The following is a 20803-nucleotide window of genomic DNA, read 5'->3' on the forward strand; positions in this document are numbered from 1 at the left end:
GGATTACTTTATAAGACTGGAGACTGAAAATGAGAAGTATACCTCTATTTCACATGAAGAATGACATTTCTAAATTTGTAGAAAAAAGGTATTTTCAGGGCGATTAGGGAAGAATTGTGTATCAGGAAACCAAATTTGTATTGAAATAATATGAGGAAGAAATCAGTCCAGCATGAGCACAGGCAGAGGATGTTCTGAACAGTCAGTCCCACTTCTTCCTTTTAAAGGTTCTTCCTTCTGTATTTCTATAACCAGGGGCTTTAACTGGGTCAGCTTGATCTGTTCATTCACAAGGATGACACTATGACAGTCTGAAATGCTCACTTTAAATTCTGCTTGTAGTGTTATGAGGGCATCTCATGGAAAAACAGCCCCAAGCTGAGCATTTTACTTAGTTAACTGAAGTATCCAGAGTTCCAACTTAACTGCCCTGCAGCTCCCCTCCCCCCACAAAAACTTCAGAATTCTGTGTACTGAAAAGCCTAGGGAGGATCTTAGCAATCCTTCTATTGTTATGGCCATCCTACACACTGATTGTCACACTCCTGGGGTTTGTTTTCATATGTTTTAATATCTTCTAACACTGTGTTATTGACACCTGTTTATTTACAATTACAGTGAAGGGCACTGTAACTTTAAAATATAGTGTTTTTGACCATTTTATTCAGGGACATATGTATTCATGTATAGGATTTGACAAAACATGTTTAAGTAGTCGTATTTAACAAAGTAAATCAACCTTAAAGTTTCCTACATACATATGTAATAGAGCACAACTTGTTATTTTTGTTACCATATATGAACATTAGCACAAATAAAACACACAATAACGTTCCATAATATAACATATAAAGGCAGATTAGTAAATGCTTCTCTGATAATAAATGGTTAAAGAACAAAACTACACTTTTGGCAGGTGTGTTCCTGGTTTGTTGAGGAAACTGAGGAAATTTGCAATAAATAGTCCAATGACTTCTTTCCACTGGTCCTATGAGTAGATGACCAATTGCATATTAATTTCAAATAAAAGTCCCCATTGCAATGTTATTAAACTAGTATTGTTGAAACATGATCAAAATCAATAATTTTTTGCATCATAGCATATACTCTGTCTCCCATTGAATTCTGCACCACATAATGTATCTGATTTAAAGTCGTATCAGTAAATTTAAGTAAATTATTTTAATGTACAGTAAAAATAAAAACTTTGTCTGTTTGTGTATCTTAAAATATACTTACGGGTTATCCAATAGCAGAACTATGGGATTTAATTCTTTCTTTGGTCTATAATATGCCCTGAGAGGTACAATAAAATTATATAATCCATTTCCAGCTGTTTCAGCTGCAACTATAATTAGTTTATTTTTGAATCCATAGGCTTTTGCGTCCTCATAGTAGTTATGCTGGCAACTCTAGAGAAGAAAAATTATACAAAGAAATGCCATTTTTACACTCCACTAAAATTTGGTCAAAGAATTTAGGATATATGGTTATGTTAAATTCATCTAACTAATTTTTTTAACAGATTGGGATATAGTTACATTTGTCATTGCCTAGTTCTCCAACTTGATGTAGGAAATAATAGTGTGTTGCATAATGAAAAGGAGAGGTCATACAACTTGATTCTGAAAAAGGACTATATATGCACTGGTTGCACCGTAACTTAAAAGTTGCTGCTGTATCTGTTTTGCTATAGCACAGATACACAAATTCCATTTCCAAAAAAATATTAACATTATGATTAAAATCCTAATGGATATTCTCATTCCTATGTACCTAAAGTCATGCAATAAAAAGAAAATAAAACAGGAAAACAAGAAAAGAAGAAAACCGAGCTGTTAAAGTGCAAATCAGGGTTAAAGTGTAAAAGCAATACAGAAGAAACAAAGCACAACACTTGATCAAAACTTATTACAGAGCTAGAAAGAGCTCAAAATTGTTGGAAAACTGTCTCAATTTCTGAAAGGTTAGACTCAGAAGAAACTAATTAATATTACTAAATCAAGACTGCTTTCAAGCTAATAGTTTTTTCCTTCACCATTATATGTCTCCACACAAACTTCTTTTTATTTACCTGGGTTAATATTAGTTAGTTCTCTGTGTCTTCCTTACCTATGAAGGATCCATGTCATTATTCTTTAATAAAGTTGTTGTCAAAATGGTGAAATTAAAGCACCATGTGTGAATAAAAATGATAGATAGAAACTACAGATGTTGATGTTATGAGAGTCACAAAACAAAGTGCACTATGGTTAAAGAAATAAGAAAAATCACTTAAACAATTAACAAAATCCTATTTAATACCCAAGACAGTTGTTTAAATATTTTATATTTGCTTTTACATATCCTCTCAAGCTGAGAAGTGTAACCAAAGTTATCGGAGTTAAGGAAAGGTCAGTGGGAAAGCACATTCTCAGCACGTGTGAACCACCAGACTCAGCTTCCAAGAGTGAAAACAAAATCAAATCACATGTTCAATGCAGCTGAAGGAATCAACTGCAGAACAGAGATGAAATGCTATCCCAAATGCAAAATAAAGGACAAAAATAAAAGCTAGAAATTGAAATAGAAATTACAATCAGAAAGAAACCTTATTCAAACAAATATTGATGGGGGATTTCCTAGAAGTGACCAAGCCACAAAAAAGTCAGTGAATCCTAATCCAAATAAATAAACAAAATCACATAGTCCTATACTTTTTTATGAAGGCATAGACCAGCAAAGACTACAGGATATTAATCAGTCATGGAGAAAGAATGATTAGTTACAATGGATAACAATAAAAATGACGCATATTTACAGTACCCAGAAGGACAGAGGTATTGAAGAAAGAAACTATTGTGGAGTTGGAAACCAAGGAAAGAATCCTTCCAGGATAAAGTTAAAAGGAATCCAAGGGAAGACATATTGGAAAAATTGTCAACTACTAAATCTAACTTGCAGAAATTCCAAAAGCCGAAGAAAGGTGATCTAGAAAAGTAGAAGAAAAATATCTAAAGGAAGAGAATAGAGAAGAACAGGGGCAGCAAGTCTTTGTAGGATGCAGGATGGAGAAATTTTTAGTTCTGATATTCAGAATCTATAGCCATATAAAGAAATAAGTAAGGTCACTAAGAAGAGTATCGATGGGTGAAGGCTTAAAACAGAACTGCAACACCCATGAAATATCACAAGATAAGAGAACTCTATTGCTTATGAAGACATGGAAGGGACACAGTCATTAAGAAAATCCAAGGAGACAATGCTAAGTTAAGTGTTGAAACACCCTGGCCATAACTGTCAGTTGACTCTGGGACAGAGTGATAATGTCATCCCAAATCCACACTTAACAGACACAATGGAACCAACTGATTACTGCCACCCCATAATCCCAAAGTAAACTTCCATTTTCAGAGCAGATCCTATTATACCAGTCTAATGTTACTCACACAACCAATAATCTTCTCTATAGCTAAGAATCGATAAAACAACATGTTTTCTCCTATTAATGTAGCAAAAGTTTGTTAATAAACTGCTTTTAAAGGCCCCAGCCCTCTTCTTTGAGAGCTGAATCTTCCTGTGAGAAGTAGTTGCTTGAAGAAAATTCTCTTTTACTCTTTTAGTTTCTTGATACCCCCTGCAGCCCACACACACCATAACTCTCTCTCTCTCTCTCTCTACATATATATATGTATATATATATGTATTTATGTATGTATGTATGTATGCATTTTTTAAAGAAGTGGTGCCACTAATAATGAGTTCAGCCATATTGGTTCCTATAAAAAAAACTTCCTGAAGGAAAACATCAAAAGTACTATAGTTGAAAAGAACATGGCTTAGGAAAATGTGGCCGTGGCAGGAGTCAAGGCAGGTGAATATCACTGAAACTTGACATCTGTTAATTTAGCACCAAAACAGAGCTGACTAATATCAAATGCTTCAAAAATCTAAGAAAAATCAAAAAGAACATCAAAACACTGAGGCCCTGAAAAGCAGAATCCCTGATAAAAATGGAAAAACATGGGGTACTAGGAGCAAGAGAAAGGTGCACTAGCCAACTACAGATAAGTGAAGTTTGGAGCATACAAATATTCTTTCAGTTTTCTTCAAGAGCAGCAACAGACAACATTTATAACAAAGAAAACAGCATGAATATCAACAAAACGAATGGAAACCCTACTCAATCATTAACTGCCTTAAGTTAAGCATAGTAATATAATCCTTATAAGAACACTATCGAGTTCATGACATTAAAATTATGTTCATTTTACAGATGAGAGAGCTGAACTTTATTTGTAAAGTGATTTTTCTTAAGGTATACAGGCTATGAAAATGTTCTGGCATTATAATTGTAACCCCAAATAAAAAATAAACAAAGAAAACCCTGATTTGGATTCAAGGCATGCTTGAATCTCTTTAAGGTGTATAATGTTCCACTTTAACCCGTTTCACCATTACTCAGGAGAGTAAATCAAAGAAAAAGACAAAAATGATGACATTTTCAGAATGTTCCATTTTGAGTAAATTCCTTAAAGCATTCAGGCAGGAAGAAAGAACTATATAAAAAATTTGGGAAGGAGATATGAAGCAAGACACACAGATCATCTTCAAACTAATCAGAAAAATACTTCTTTAATTTAGTTAAGAGGTTTTTAAAGTATAGATTTACTATGCTACCAACCACAAACTGCAATTAAATAAACAAAAAATGGGTTTAAGAGCTTTGTACCTCTGTCTTCCCTTTTAAAAAACGTAATTGACTAATTAAATTGGCTAATTAAGTATAAGGATAAAGCATTTGTGTCATTTTTAGTGATGATAAAAAGTAAAAACCATTTTATATGATCAAGTTTATGTTAAGTACTACAATTTTAATTTATTTTAGTCAAATTATATAAAATTATTTAAATATGTTCAATAGCTCAAGCTATAATAATAATAACATCAATAACATCAACAAGAAACCATTACCTTGTCTAATCTTAAGCAGCAGAAGGGCACTTTTTCTTGAAGTAGGTGACAAAAAGTAGGTGAACTTCCTATGTAAGGAGAGTAAGGTGGGTAGCCCTTGGCATACCTAGAAAGCAATATGAGATGTTACTCCTGGAGAAGCCATGGAAAGCTGGAATCCTCAGATATAACCCTGATTACATTAGAATGAATTTGATTATATTAGAATTAGTAGATATATACCTCCATATTATCATGAAGATAACATAATTTAGGAAATATGAGCCAAATTAAGATCAAATATGACTCATTATAAAGTTTTGTGAACTATACTTTAAGTAGCTGAAAAATATTTCCTGTCATCTGGAAATTATATGGAGTTGGAATTCTTTATACAAGAAATCAGCATCATACAGCCATTCGCATGCATGCTGAATTACATAATGAGGAATTTGTGTTTGATTCAGCTAGAGAAATGAGTGACTGCAACAAGAAACATAAATATGTGATAGCTGCTACTTTCTAGAAAATATTTTTCAGTCTCATCCTTGGAGACATTAGCATGTATCTAGAACAAACAGTAATATTATTCTTTATGAAGTGTATTTGAAGCAGACTGCATTATAATGGTATGCTGTATCAATATTCGTTAGCCACACACATAACTAAGGGAGAAAAAGTAAGTTAATTAGTAAAAAACAGGGTTTTTCCTAAAATTGTCCTTAAAATATTATCAAAGACATTTAGTTTGTTTACTGACTTTTAAAAACAGCCACCTGCACATTTTGGCTACACCAGTGTGGAACATAGAACTTCTAAAGAGCAGAAGCATAAATGTTAATTAGCAAATAAAAGGAAATACCTCAAAGCAATATTTTCCAACCCACCAGGGAAGTTCTTGAGTTTTGATACTTTTTTCCTATGACACCATGAAGTTAAGGCCTTGTTGAAACTACTTTCTAGACACTATTGGTTAAGAGATCAAATTGTGCACATTTTATAAATTTAGAAGCTGTAGTCATCATTGCTACTAAATAGCTCTTTGATTTCCCTATAAAACACTCCTTTTGTCTCTATGTGTCTTAGAAATCTAAAAAAAAAATGGTTTCCTTTACACTTTAACACAGAATTTCCTACAAGGGTGGTTGCTGGCAAGGATAGTTTCCCAGTCTCCTGGCTTCCCATTCTGTATTCTACAAGTGGACTTGAGTATTTGGACCACAGAATACTTTGAGACAAGACTTTGTCTGCAAGTACATTGACATTTTCTGAAACAAATAAACATTTTAGATCAATTTAAAGTTATTTTTCTGAGTTTCAGGGACAACTCAGTTTCATCTCAATAAAGAACTAAATGAATTTATATGAACAACTGTGGGACATGATCAGTGATGACTGCCCAATACCGCTAGTCCCAGTGACACCACTTATAATGACTAATGCCATTGGCTTCTCAGCACAAAATATTACAGGAGCACTCTTTCTCCATCATTTAAATTATGTTTTACATAAAACAATGAGGTGACAATCATGCATGGTTTACAGACAGAGAACTTGAAGTCAGACTGCTATTTGCAAACAAGTATTCTAAGATGTAACTGAGATGGAAAGTATATCTTTTGGGAAAGCAGGTCAATACTGTGAACTACTGCTTTTTCAGCTTTCCTATGGTAACACAATGAGATGGATAACACATGTAAACACCTATGATAGGCTTAAAGGTGATGACTACTATACAGGTACATACAGTAAGAAAATGGAAGCATAATAAAGCATAATAAATATTTCTAGCTTCCAAATTAAAAAAGGAATGCTAAAAGGTCACATGAGAAAAATATTTTTATTTGAATATGTCACAGAATAAATTTTTTGACCTTCATCATGGTTAATCTTGCTTGTCAACTTTACAGGCTTTTGAATCACCTAGAAAATGTATTTATAGGTAAGGATGATTACAAAGAAGAAACTCATGTGGGAAGACCCACCATGAATGTGGGCACTATTATCTCAGGGACTCAGCATTCCACCCCATCTAGGCTTTCTGAGTGTACAATCTGACCAGCCATCTTATGCCACCATGCCTTCCCTGTCATGATTTAATGTAATCTTCAACTGTGATCCAAAATAAACCTACATGTCTTTAGGTTGCTTTTGATTTTGACACAACAGTGAGAAAAGTCACTAACTTCAAAATGTATGTGAATAAAGGAAATTTAAGATAGAAGTTCATTTAAATGAAATACAACTTTGAATATGCAATTTACATTGCACAGAGACAAAATTGTATACTTTCAAAGACAATTTAGAAAAAAATCCGGGCTGGAAATATATATATATTGACTGATGGCAGAAAATTGATGTTTTATAATACTCTCTGGTGAGAAAATGCTTAATAGAAGAGTGTTTTAGTAGAATTAAGGAGTGATGATTCTAAGTTATCCAGAAGGAAAAAGTATTATCTCCTAAGGTGATTTTTAAGGTTCTTAAAGACGTAATTTCCAGCTCTAGATGAAGAACTATAGGCAATTAATGGTAAGAAAATAAGTCTACCTGACAGATTATCCAGTCCCAAGTGGTCGGGCATAAACCCATGGACATATAAGCAATACTGTGGAGAAAGAGTATATATATATATATATATATATATATGCATATATATACATGTAAAATATGTATATGTAAAAATAATGAAGAGGTCATGACTTAGATGTATGTGGGGTACATGGGAAGAATTGGAGGGTGAAGGTTGAAATGGAAATGATGTGAATAATGTATCCATGTAGGATTTTCTCAGAAATTAAATTAAAGGTGTTGGCTAAAAAAGAACAAGCAAACAAACAAACAAAATACCTCAGAAAATCAAACCTACTCTAAATTTGAAGTTTCTTCATCTGGTGTAGTTTCATCTTCTGATTGATCACTTAGAAGATCACATGTTTGAATTGATGATGAATCAGCAACCTCTAAAACAGGAGCAATACTAGGTCTTCTTAATTCTTTGCTTCCTTCTGAAGGAAGAGCCAGGGTGGGGCCACTTGCTACCCTACAACTTGTGTCTTGTAAGTCTATAGCCACAGTACCTAAAACAATGAAACAAGAAAATTCATTAGGATGATTCTAGTATCTGTGATACAATGATCACTTAGTGGTGAAAATTAATGAAATGCAATCACATTATGAAGGGGTAGCTCTTTGTGTGTGTGTGTATGTGTGTGTATTTGTCTATCTGCCTGAATAATCTCTCTTAAATCTCAATACAATATGGTTCTTTTTCAGGTAAATATTTCATTTCACTGTGTAAGAAAACTTGTACACATAAATGTATGTCACAACTTACATGTGGGGCCAGACATAATAACACACATTTTAAATCCCAGGAGTCAGGAGGCATACACGGTTGGTCTCTGTGAGTTCAAGGACAGTCTTATCTGTCTTGTGAGTTTCAAAGCTACCTGGCAAGACCCTGCCTCAAAACATTATTTGTAATAAATGTAGTTTCTGGTGATATTAGCTTGGATACACGTATGGAGATATCAGAGGAAGTAAGGCCATTAAGATGTTTGGTCTCCTGTGAAGAAGTACTTATAGGAGGGCCAGCATTGAGTCAATGCAGTGTATGAGCAAAGATAATGATGGTGGTTACTAAATCCTCATCAGGAGGGAGCTCATAAGACACTTTTGTTGGGAAAGAAGGAAGGTTTTCTAGAAGAAACGAAAGGGTTTTTTGTTTGTTTGGCTGCTTCGTTGGTTTTAAGGGATTTACATTTTGTAAAATTGATTTATAAATACAAAGAACTATCTTGTATGCTATTATCTTAAAGTTGTACAAGTGAGTGCCCATCTACTATATTTATCACTATTGATGATCATGCAGTCTCCTAGTACTTCCAAACAAAAAGAAAACATGACATATCAAGATTCTTTTTGGAACTGTCAAAAGCATATTGAGACACACCTCCTTCCCAATATACACACTCATCAAATTCTCCCCCTCTTATTTTCAATTAGAAGATAATACACATTTCTCTCTTCATAGGAACTTGCTCTAACATTGTATGTTAGATCCTTTCTCACTTTCAAAGGAAGGGATATTTACATGACCTCCTTGCCAACCTATCGGACTGCACATCACCTCCAAATACCTAGTTATTTTCTTTTGTATCACAGGCAAGATATTGACAAAAACAAGCTCCATTTTGTCTATTGTCTGTTTTCTTGCCAATACTCATATATTCCAGCAGTCTGAGCCCAGAGTAGGAGCATGAGAAATGTATAATCCATCAGAGATTTGTAAAGTAGTTAGATCTGCAAAAACAAGACTTTGTAGCATCTTCTTTTTACATCTTCTTCTCTTACAAACGCTTTGTTCTTTCTGTAATATTTTCCTCTACCCTAGAGGTAACCTGTGTTTTTGAGGTGGGGAAATTTCTTATTTTTGTTCCTGGCCATTTCTTTTACCTTCTGTGAAAATTTTTTTTGGATCATAGGTCTTCAAACTATAAGATCTTCTGTATTTTATTTGTTCATCAGCTTTCTTCTATTCTATTTTTCTAGATGGATCTCATGGTATGTTTAATAGTTGGCTGAAACTTCCATAAAAACATGGAATAAACTAGGTTCCAGGGCAGAGCTTAATTTCTCATGGTTCTAAAGGATAAAGTTCTTCACATCGATGTGAAGGATGGTGAGATCTGTTCCAGGTGTCATTCTTTGATGATTGACATCTTCTCCATCATGTTTTCACATCAGTTTCCTGTATGTGTGTCTGTTGTATTTATTCTTACTGTTAGTTCACTAGTCACATGGTAATAATGCTGACTCTAGTGATCCCATTTTAAGTTTATTTCTTAAACAACCTCTATCTTCAAATAAACTTATATACTATGGCACTGGGTTGGAGTAGGGTTTCAGTGCATGATAGTCACAAATTTCACATAATACTATTCTTGTTTCATTCATGGCTTAATGCATATCAATAAATTTCCTATAACTTTATATCTTACTTCCTTGAGGTAACTGAGGTTTATCTGTCATCTTATTTTGGACCTTTCTTTTCTTTCTTTGTCTTTTTTGTTTGTGTACATGTATACATGTGTAGACATGTGTGTGAATGTTTGTGCATAATTTTGTGTGTTTAGGTACACAGTATATGAAGGTACACATTAAAACGTATACAAATATATAAAGAGGCTAGATTTCTAACTTACTGTTCCTCAGGAGTCATCTACCTTGCTTTTTGGGACAGGGTCTCTCACTTGGCTAAGCTCAACTATAAGGGTGAGCTGTCTGGACAGTGACCCGAGGATTTGCTTGACTCTGTCTCTTCAGCACTGGGATTACAAGTGTGTGTTAACATGTTCAGCTTTTTCATGTAGATTCTCGAGATCAAACTCACGTCCTCATGTTTATCTGGCAAGCATTTTATCCACTTATCTATCTCACAATCCCTCATTCCTTTAATATCATTTGGATGTTAATACAACTAAAAACAATACTTACTGGATTTATTCCACACATTCAACCTGTCATATTTTGTGACTTTCCACAATCACTCTTCACCAAAACATTGACTTGAAACCACTGAAAATTTTATTCAGTTATATGACTGCACAGAGGGATAAAGACAGATACAAGGGACATGCAATTTGAAACAGCATTAGAAGTCAAGCCTTTTGAGGAAATTTCAGTGGAGTAAAATCATAACGTCCAAGAGCGTACATGTATATATTGTATTGGGTATGTATGGCAGGGTGTAATAGCAACCTGTGATTTAGGGGACTTATAGAGATAAGAATAATAAGTATAAATCGAATTCAAGTTAAACACCTCAAGAGTGAGAAAAGAGGGGGTCACTGAGCAAGTGATCAAAAGGGAAATACATAAAGTGAATGACATATTTCTTAATGCAAGGGATTGTACACATAGATTTGCAGGTGGCTTACTGGAAAATTTTAATGACTCTCATATTAACTGGATACATATTATTTAATTTTTGCATAATAAATACCAAAATAAATGATAAGAGTAAGATGGAGTGAGTGAATTTTGAAAGAACAGAATACTCTCAATTTGCTATTGCACAGATAATTAACAAGAAAAACATACAAGGCAAACAAAATCAGAAACATTAATTATTGAATAATTTTGGGTAATTTTTCTTAGTTCTTACATCAATGGTTTAGAAATTTTGTTCTATATTATGTAATAATACATAGTTTATAATATACACATACAAGTTTTGAAACTGACTATGAAACTTTAGTAATATAGATGTGTATTTGTAATCTTAAAAAATACACACTAAACATAATTCCAGTGAGTATGTACTGACCCATGCTGGCAATGATGCTGTGGACAGGTAATCTGGAAGGTCCATGATAAAATGACCTTGACACATTGCTTTTTCTCTGCTGGTCTTGGTTCTTAAATGCTGAATTTTCTTCTTTGGTAATGTTAATATAAAAACATATGTCTGAAGCATTCATAATATATCGAGGACCTGGATTCAGCAAAATGTTTTTATTATCCTCCCTCCTAATACCAATCAAGCAGACACCAAACCTTAATTTAAGAGAAGAATATAAGAGTTTAAGAATTACAATTGTGAAAAGATTTAACTTTTTGTTCTTTTAAATGCTTAAGTCTATAAGAAAATTAATCAACTATAATCAGACAGAACAAAATAAGAATATCAAATAATAGAATTAAGAAGCAGGAGAGGATCCCAAAGTTTAACAGTCTAAATTTTAAAGAAAAAAGTCAATTGAATTTGTGATAAGCATTATGTTATATATATGAACAACAAAATATAAAACATAATATGATACTAGACTGCATATCATAAAGGCGGTGATATTAATTTATGTTCTTTAAGATAACTACAATATTTCTTACCTAGCTCAAAATATTTATAATCTATTTGTGTAAGGATGACTCTTACGAAATGCCATGTGAAAAGAAAGTGATGTCTTTGAATTGCCCTGGCTACAACTTTCATCACTTCTCATACATTCAACTTTAGAAAGAAACATTTAAAATAGTCTTCAGTGCTTGTCCATGCTCAGTAGGAGAAATTAAAAAAGCTAAGAGTAATATTGTATTAAAATATTCCTTACTGCTTTGTTGTAATATTCTAACTTTCAAAATTCATCTTAAAACCATGCAGAGTGAGTTAGTTAACATGTATTTAGTAATAAAAACTTATAAATAGTCATTGAGATTTAAATTTGAATACATTATGTATTAGTAAACTGGAATATATTATAAAGTGCCCAAATCGATTATATTTAAACACTTTCATATAGATAATATTTGATATACATCATTATTCCTCAAGAAATTAATTTTGTCAAGAATGGAAAGGAAAAAAATCTCCCTGACTAAATTGGAATGCATATAGAGTATCACTTATTTAACATTCCTTTTGGATAATGGAAAGGTTATAATCAAATTAATATTTATTTTCTTTTGGATAGTTATGAGTTGTTTCAGAAGCAAAAATAGAAAACCAGTAACCAAGAATAGCCTTGTCCACATAGTGAGTTTGAGGGCAGCCTGAGATAATTAAGACCCTGCCTCAAAAAGGAGGGAAATGTGTTTTTTTTCTTCTTTTGTTGTTATTTTTCCAGTTTTTTGTTGTTGTAAATACAAACAAACTAAACTGAACAACACTTTAAATTTCATTTATGTAACAAGATACATTGTTGTATGGTTGTTAACTCTTAATTGGCCAGGATGTTATTAGTATCACAGATGTGATAGAGTAAATATCCTTACATGTTTTCCTCCTTGCAAACTTAACTTGTAGATACTACAAAATTTACAATTAAAATGGAACAAAAATATTGTAACAAGTCAGAACACTTGAAACTCATGAGCACCAATATGGGCTGCACTTTGGAAAACTTTATAGATGGTCTGATTGACGGGGTTGATGAGTAAACTCTCCCCTGGAAACAGAAACATACTTTTTGTGTGCATGGAAAGAGGCATAAGTAAAACTCTTCCCTTCGTATTCAGCAAAAAATGTACTTTCTTCCAAAACGATGTGATAGACTTCATTTCCCGAGCACCTCCCGTACATCTTCTGCCACTGTTCTGGCGACTGCTGCCCTTCTCTGCAACACAAGCACACACACATACACGCAGAGGAGAAGACAGTGAATGCGCGTAAATGATGGCCCTGGTCAGACAGCCAATCCCCAAGGCCAAGATCCAGTCAACACAATTAGAGGAAGTACTCCCATGGGGCTCTGAGTTTGGAATAATAGCATTACACAGGGGTCCTGACACTAACTTAAATTCAGCACTACATATGACAGGAAAACTTGATGAATAGTGGGTAGATAGAAAGTGGAATTTACAAGATTCAGTGTCTGAAGATGTCTGAAGTGTTCACTTTGACCATGGCTTGATGAGCTCAGGCATTTGATTTCTTCTGTTTGTAGAATGCTGCATCCATGTCCAATGTGTGAACTTGTTTCATTGTTTCTGACATAAGGCTGAATTTACCTTACGATCCAGCTTGACACTTGTAGACAATTTGCTTTGTGTTTAAAATTGTGATCGTAAGAATATCAATTTGAGTTTGCAAAAGTATATAATGTTAACTTTTGTCCATTTTACAAGGAAGGCACCCTTCAGGTTGTGTAAGCCTTAAGAAAGGACAGATATTTGTGAAAGTTTTGAGAAATAGATTTGATATGTATATCTCTCAAAAATGCATGCATTGCTTCCATTCATGTGTTGGCATTTGTACATAAGGCCTTTGGTGGTAGATAGTCAATAAGAGTAAACACCAGAGCAGATTAGAGCCATCATCAGATCTGAAGATGTAGCCTGCTCTTACTACTATATAAGAATACAGCCGAGAGTCAGAAATCTACATTTGAGACGCTGCTGTCCAGGACTTGACATGCCAGAATCTAAACTTCAGACTTCTAAATTCCTGAAACGTGAAAAATAAAGTTTTCTTGTGTATAAACCACTCACTTTTTGACAACTTGTGATAACAATTAAAAGCAGACTAAGATGTTTGCAAGAGGGTTACTAAAGATACTTATAGAAAGAAAACATATATATTAAGAAAACTTATGGTTTCATCTGGCACTAGGGAAATGTTCAGAGGTCCACAAAGAAGACCCCAACTAAAAATCTAAGCAATAGTGGAGAAGTGACCTTAAATGATCTTCCCCTATAATGAGATTGATTGTTGGGGACTGCTAAGAACCTTGAACAAAATGGAGTCTGTCAGCCATTTCTTGGCCTTCTGCCTATGTGTCTGCGGGCACACATGCCCTTGAGACAAAGGAAATAGCTAACCATAAAAGTTAAATTTACACAGGGCAGCCCACCCGCCTAGCCAGGGGGAAGTACACTTACAGAGTAATTGTCTTTGTTAACAAAAGATTAAAGTGTTCTGTTGTATACTCCCTACCCCTCCCTAATTCCTGCACCTGACTTACGCTGACAAGCATTTATGGAATGCAACTGATGACTGATGGAAAATTATAGCTTTGTCTTTACCGTATTTGGTGTATATTTGAATTGAGACTTGATTTACATGCTTGTACCACCCCCTGAGGTCCTTCCTCTATAAGTTCCAGCGCGCCCCAAAAAATAAAGGCTCTTGATCAGCGAACGCCTAGCCAGGGGGAAGTAACCCTTATAGAACAATTGCCTTTGTTAACAAAAGGTTAATGTGTTCCTTTGAATGCTTTTTACCCCTCCCTATTTCCTGCACCTGGCTTATGCTGATAAGCATTTGAGGAATGCAACTGATGGAAAATTACAGCTTCGTCTTTACCTTATTTGGTGTATATTTGAGTTGAGACTTGATTGACATGCTTGTACCACCCCCTGAGTTGCTCTACCTATAAAAGCTATTTTACCCCCAAGAATAACCACTCTTGATCAGCAAAAGTTGTCTTGAGCCTGTTTCCCTTAACCTCTTGAAGTTTGCTTTTAAGATCGGATCTGCTCGTGAAGACCCACCAAATTAGTTGCGACCCTCCGGGGGTCGCAATTGATGACTACCTTAATTGCCATCCTAGAGCCTTCATCCAATAGCTGTGGGAAGCAGAAACAGACACCCACAGCTAAACACTGAACTGAAATCCTGGAAACCGGTTGCAGATAGGTAGGAGTAATGGGCAAAGGAGTCAAGATCCTGCTGGAGAAACCTACAGAAGCAGATGAACCAGCTGACCTGACCTAGTGAGAACACATGGAACCCAGGTGTAAGGCTGGGGAAGCAGCATTGGACTGAACTGAATGTGGTTGCCAGTTAGGAGGCCTGGGCAGTCTATGGGACCTCTAACAGTAGCGCCAGTGTTTATCTCTAGTGCACAAATGGACTGTAGGAGCCCATTCGCCATGGAGTGATACTATTTCAACCCAGATACATGGAAGAGGGCAAAGGCCCTCCCCCAAATGATGTGACAGACTGATGATTCCCTATGGAAGGTCTGACCATCTTTGGGGAGCAGGTCGGGAGTGGGCTGGGGGGATTGATAGGGAGCATGGGAGTGTGGAAGGAAGAGAGAATGGGGGGATTAATATGTAAAATGATTGTTTCTAAAGAAAAAAAAGAAAACTTGTGGTTTCTTTAGTTCTAGAATGTTCTACCCAATTCTATGTCTTTGGAAATTCAATTCATATAAAAATCATAAAAAGGAAGACACATTTTCTTCATTTGCTGATTTTTTCCCATTTGTTTCAGTATATATATTTACTATTTCAGATTAAAGATTATGGACTCTGATAGTAAAATCAGCACGTGCTGAAGGGAAAAACATCTACGCTTAATATTATTTCATTGTAATCTCTATAGATTCTTAAAGGAAGAAAACAAATAATGGATTTATCATTATTAGTATTCAAAGATTCACTTTAAAGTCAGAGTATGGCCTAAAGGGTTATTAAGGAAAAGAATTTGTGAACGTTTTCAAATACATATATGTCCCCAAGGTTGTGGTCCTGTATCCTTTATACCTTCAAGGGTGTCTTAAAGTGTCAGAATCTTGGTCTTTGGAAACTAATTAACAGATTTGAATCTCAATTCTGCAAACTTCAGTGAGGTGCTGACTTTCTTTTTATTTGAAATTATCCCTTCTGTGAAAAATAGCATCTCTTTATTGTGTCAGGTAGAATTATGTAAACTAAACATAGTACTAGGTGGATATTAAGATAAACAGTACTCAGAAAATGTTGACTGCTATTTCTTTTTGTTGTAACAACTTCTTTTCTCCCAAATTTTACAGTTACTTTCAACATATTTGCCTATGTACTACAAAATAGTCTTAAAAATCTATATTCCTTAAGGTTAAAGTTTCTTTTTAGAAATAATTTGGAAAAGGCATATTTACCTGTTGATTGCATGTGTTACTTCTAAACACTACTTCCTAAATATTATGATTGGAATCTTAAACCTTCTCTATAGGTTCATGTTTGGAACAATTAGCCCCTGACTTATGGGACCCTTTTGACATTTGTGTAAGCTTAAGGTTGTAAAACTGGCTGGAAAACATGGGTTATTATGTATTGTCCTTTGGAGGCTATTTCTATCTATAGCTGCAGTCTAGCCCTCCCGGGTGACTGCTCCACCAACATATTAAAAGCCTCTGTTTCATGCTACCATTTCACAGACGAACTGCTCTGTGGACAGACTGTAATTTCTCTGATCCCACATGAAAATAAATTTTTTTGCTCATTTAAGTTGTTTCTCTCAGTCATTTTGTCATAGAAACAATGAAAGTAAATATATTAAGACTGATTATTCTTGGTGAAGAAAATTTCTTTTTGAGAAACACAAATAAAATCATTCATGAGCTAGAAAACAATTTGGCAAAATGGTATTTGGCAAAGATCAAAGCCTACTGAAAGTCCAGCAATGTCAGAGAACTTGCTGTTAATTCATCAGGATTTATTTGATATACAAAAGATCACAGGGTCAGAGAGTTATTATGCAAATATGCTAAAATCCCTTCAAGAGAGTAATAAACCTAATTCAGAAGCTGAAAATGGTAACATAATATAGTATTGAGGAAGACAGCAAAAGTGATGGGGCTCAGCCCTGGCCAGCTCAAAAAAATTTTCCTTCATCATGTGTTTCTCATCTTGCTACAATATATCCTTACTTCTCCTCTCAGGAAGCATGATCATCTCATTAGGAATCCTCTTCATGACTTCCCAAAAATCTTGTAAGAAGTAACCAAGAACATTTGCATTTTACTGATTGTAAAGATGTAAACTTTTCTTCCAGAAACTCAGGCAATTTTTTTTAAAGAAGATGTGGAATTTTCATCAAATACAGAGAGCAATATGAATTATCACAAAATAGCACTGTGTGTAAAGAAAGCTTTAGTTTCAATGTTATGGTAATTAACAAAACGGAGATGGTAGTAGTGACTACTAAGAATAAACATGATTGGTATATTTTGAGGAAAAAATTAAGGGAAATAGAGTGAGGTTTTCAAGGGGTAATTTCAGTGTAAGCATGATGACCCAAAAATTCCATATTGAGAGGCCAGGGGTTGAAGAAAATATTAACGAAGAAGATTAGCTGTAGCTATCTGGAAGAAGACCAGGCAAGACAGCTATAGAAACAGCAACATGTGTTTCTTCTAAACATAAGAATGCCCAGTATGACTGAAAAAGAGCTAAGAAGCCAAATAGTTTGAGTTGATAGAGAAAAAGAAAAAGTAGGAGATAGCTGACAAAGGAGGGTGCTCTTGTAGAACTTATCATTCACCATATGTGACATTTACTTGGAATGACCAATTAGCCACCTGGGATTGCAAATATGTGCAAAAGTATGCATTTAAAGTTTACAAAAGTTCCTCTTACCATTGTTCTAAGAATAGCTTGAAGAAGAGCAAATACAAATGAGGTTACTTGCTGAGCCCAGCTAGTAAAAATTATTTCCACCATAGTTCTTGAGAGAGCAAGGTAAACTGAAAAGGATTGAGTTACCTCCATCCTCAGAAAATGCCACCTTGAGAAATTCCCTGCCCTGCTTGACACAGGGTTGATTCAGCTCCAGCCAAAGAGCCTACTACAGTCAAAGAGACCCTACCCAGATGGTCAGGCACTGACTTATTTTGGTAAATATCATCTCACCACATCTATCCTTGTAGGCAACCATTAGTAACAATTTTGAAATTTCCCTAGACCCTAGTCAATGAATCCAAAGGTCACCTACCCAATCCTGAAAAGCTAAAAGGCATGTACCACCGTGCTTGTAGTTTTTTTCCTTTATAAACTCTTGTAATTGAGTCCAGGCACCCCTTTTCCTGCAGCTGCCGAGCTAGTTTGCTGGACAAGGTCCCTGCTGAGTTTAGGCTTGTAGCCTAATAATGAAACTTGTACATTTGCATAGGTGAGTCAGCTCCTTGGTGGTCTTTTTGGGGTTTCATGAACTTGACATAACAGTTCTCTTGGGCTAATCAACTGATTCTTCCATTTCTCCATCAGTGTCTATTTTTTTTTAAACAAGTCCTAAATCACCTTTGCCTCCAGGGTAGGCTTTACACAATCTGTTTGTTGTTATAAAGGGAAGAAGCAGATGAAGTTTCTCATTGCATGGGGGTGATAATGGAGAACATGGAAATGTGAACTGCCGTGATTTGGTCATTATACATGGTATAGATAACTAAATTGCAATACTGCACCCCATTAGATGCATGCCATTATAGAAGGTACAAACCGTCTTTAAAAGATTGAAAAGTTAAATTTCAAAGTCCCAAACCATTTTTTTTGTAATTGTCTTATGAAAAAGTCTATGGCCGGGCGGTGGTGGCGCACGCCTTTAATCCCAGCACTCGGGAGGCAGAGGCAGGCGGATCTCTGTGAGTTCGAGGCCAGCCTGGTCTACAAAGTGAGTTCCAGGACAGCATCCAAAGCCACAGAGAAACCCTGTCTCGAAAAACCAAAAAAAAAAAAAAAAAGTCTATGAAGTGGAAAACTGTGGTCACTATTTCCTTTCAGGGTTCACAGATTCACACCTTTTCCTCTCTACTTCAGCCTAGAGCATCATTTAATTTCTGCTGTTCATTTATTCTGTCTAAAACAGGAGAATTTTCATAACAGAAATCTATTTTCCATCTAAGGCTCCTCCATATCGACTTAATTCTCTAGTCAGTTTTTTAATAGTAAATTTACTTCTGCTTTCATAACACTATGATGGAAACTATGTTATTGTATTCTCAATGAAAAAACAAACAAGAAAGAAGTGATAACATCACTTTGCTACTTTGTTCCCAAGATGAGACCTCATTTAACTCAGAGTAAGTTCTGCTTTGTATTTTTTATGAAAGGTGGTATGTCAAGGGCCATGGGAGGTACAGCAGGATAACTAGACCTACCAGATGAGAGAGGCTCTTCCAGGGAGCCCCACCCAGAAAGGCTGAGGTGTTACTTAATGTGTAAACCAGTTACTCCTGTCTGTAATTTCTCTCACGAGTCACTTCATTTCTTCCCTAACAACTTCGTTTCTTCCCAAAGAATAGCTTTGGGTGTTTCCCACGGCTTGTGTGTTTATTTCATGAAAATATTTCATCTATCAGACATTTATGTCTGTGGGTGATCAGGAAGATTACTTTTCATTTGGCTGTATGATTTTGATACATAGAACATATGCTAGTTGTCTTGAATTCTTGCACAGCCGACTGGGAAGAGAGCAACTACGGTTAACCCCTGCTCTCTTCTAAAAATCTATTAATATTCTGTACTTAACTTCACCTCAGTTTAACTGATACAAGAGCTTAGCCTAGGAAAATTACAGTTTGTGTCTTAAGCCTGAAAGATACAGGAAAAGGCTATTGATCATGTAACCAGCCCCTGATAAAGGAAATCCTTCTCACTTGAGCATCAGTGAGAACACGTACTGCCATTGTTTGGCCCAGAGGCTGGAAGTGTCAGGCTCCAAATTTGACACCAAAAAGGCAGTTTTCCTTTGATCTAACTGCTTTAGATGTAGTCTTTAGAGCTGGGAGATGTCCTTTAATTAGCTAACATCTGGCAAAAATGCTAATGCAGCTCCAATGCCATGTTTCCTTCCACAGCTTATGCCTGTTGCCATGCTACCATGACTTTCCCAACCACTGAAGAGTGAAAGAGACAACTTAGTGAGTAAAGAGTTGCTGCCTTTCTCCCCTCTTTTTTCTACATTGATCTGTTATGACTTAACTAGCCACACTTAGGAATGTAGTATTAACACATGCACTCCCCTTCTCTCTCCTTAGAAATTATAGCTCCCTCCTATTGATCCTTAGACCTCTTAAGAAAGGCCTGGGCATCTCATAAGTCATGCTTGCTCCAAGCCATAAAGTAAGCTGACTGGTCCCCTCCCCCACTTTGTTTAACTGTTACCTGTTTTTATGGCCCTGAGAAATGCATACCTAGTAACCTTGTCATTGCCAGAGAATTGCTAATTGGGTACCTATGTGTATATAAACTGGAAACTTTGCAGTAATGGCAGAAAAAAAAAAAAAAGAACTGAGAGAATAAAGAGGCTGATGTGGAAATGTAACTGGAGATCCTTCTAAGTCCCGTACTTGCTGTATATTTCTTTCTGGACCCTGAGAGGACTATGACACTGGTTATCAATAGCTCTTGATCAGGATAGGTATGAGTTGATATCATCTACATTTGTTGAAAATACTGTTTTTTCTCTGGTATATGTTTTTGATGACCATACATACTTATGTTTGGGTCTTCAAATTTGTTCCATTGGTATAAATGTCTTCTTTTTTTCCAAGTAGCAAACAAATTAGACTTTTAACCTATACATTTCCTTCCTATGTATGGTGGATGCTGTAACACTGAGGGAAAAGTAAGAGTAACCTTTGTGCATGGAGCATTGTCGTGAAAG

The 20803-nt window shown here is 35.2% G+C and overlaps 1 protein-coding gene across 5 annotated transcripts in view; it reads right to left on the reverse strand.

Annotated features, from left to right (window-relative positions):
* Positions 1–20803, reverse strand: part of Kcnt2 (potassium sodium-activated channel subfamily T member 2) — a 350682-nt gene that overhangs the window by 66100 nt on the left and 263779 nt on the right. For all 5 annotated transcript variants that reach the window (XR_005874014.1, XM_013115909.3, XM_040738287.1 and 2 more), the window contains exons 15-19: positions 12900–13049; positions 11264–11493; positions 7802–8012; positions 4954–5059; positions 1240–1412 (exon numbers count right to left, since the gene is read on the reverse strand). Coding sequence is in view for 4 of the 5 variants with exons in the window: in XM_013115909.3 (XP_012971363.2) it covers positions 1240–1412; positions 4954–5059; positions 7802–8012; positions 11264–11493; positions 12900–13049 (870 nt within the window). In the remaining variant the exon portion in view is untranslated. The remainder of the gene's footprint in view (positions 1–1239; positions 1413–4953; positions 5060–7801; positions 8013–11263; positions 11494–12899; positions 13050–20803) is intronic.

This window comes from Mesocricetus auratus, unplaced genomic scaffold, assembly GCF_017639785.1.
Source record: "Mesocricetus auratus isolate SY011 unplaced genomic scaffold, BCM_Maur_2.0 Super-Scaffold_100676, whole genome shotgun sequence".
Lineage (NCBI taxonomy): Eukaryota > Metazoa > Chordata > Mammalia > Rodentia > Cricetidae > Mesocricetus > Mesocricetus auratus.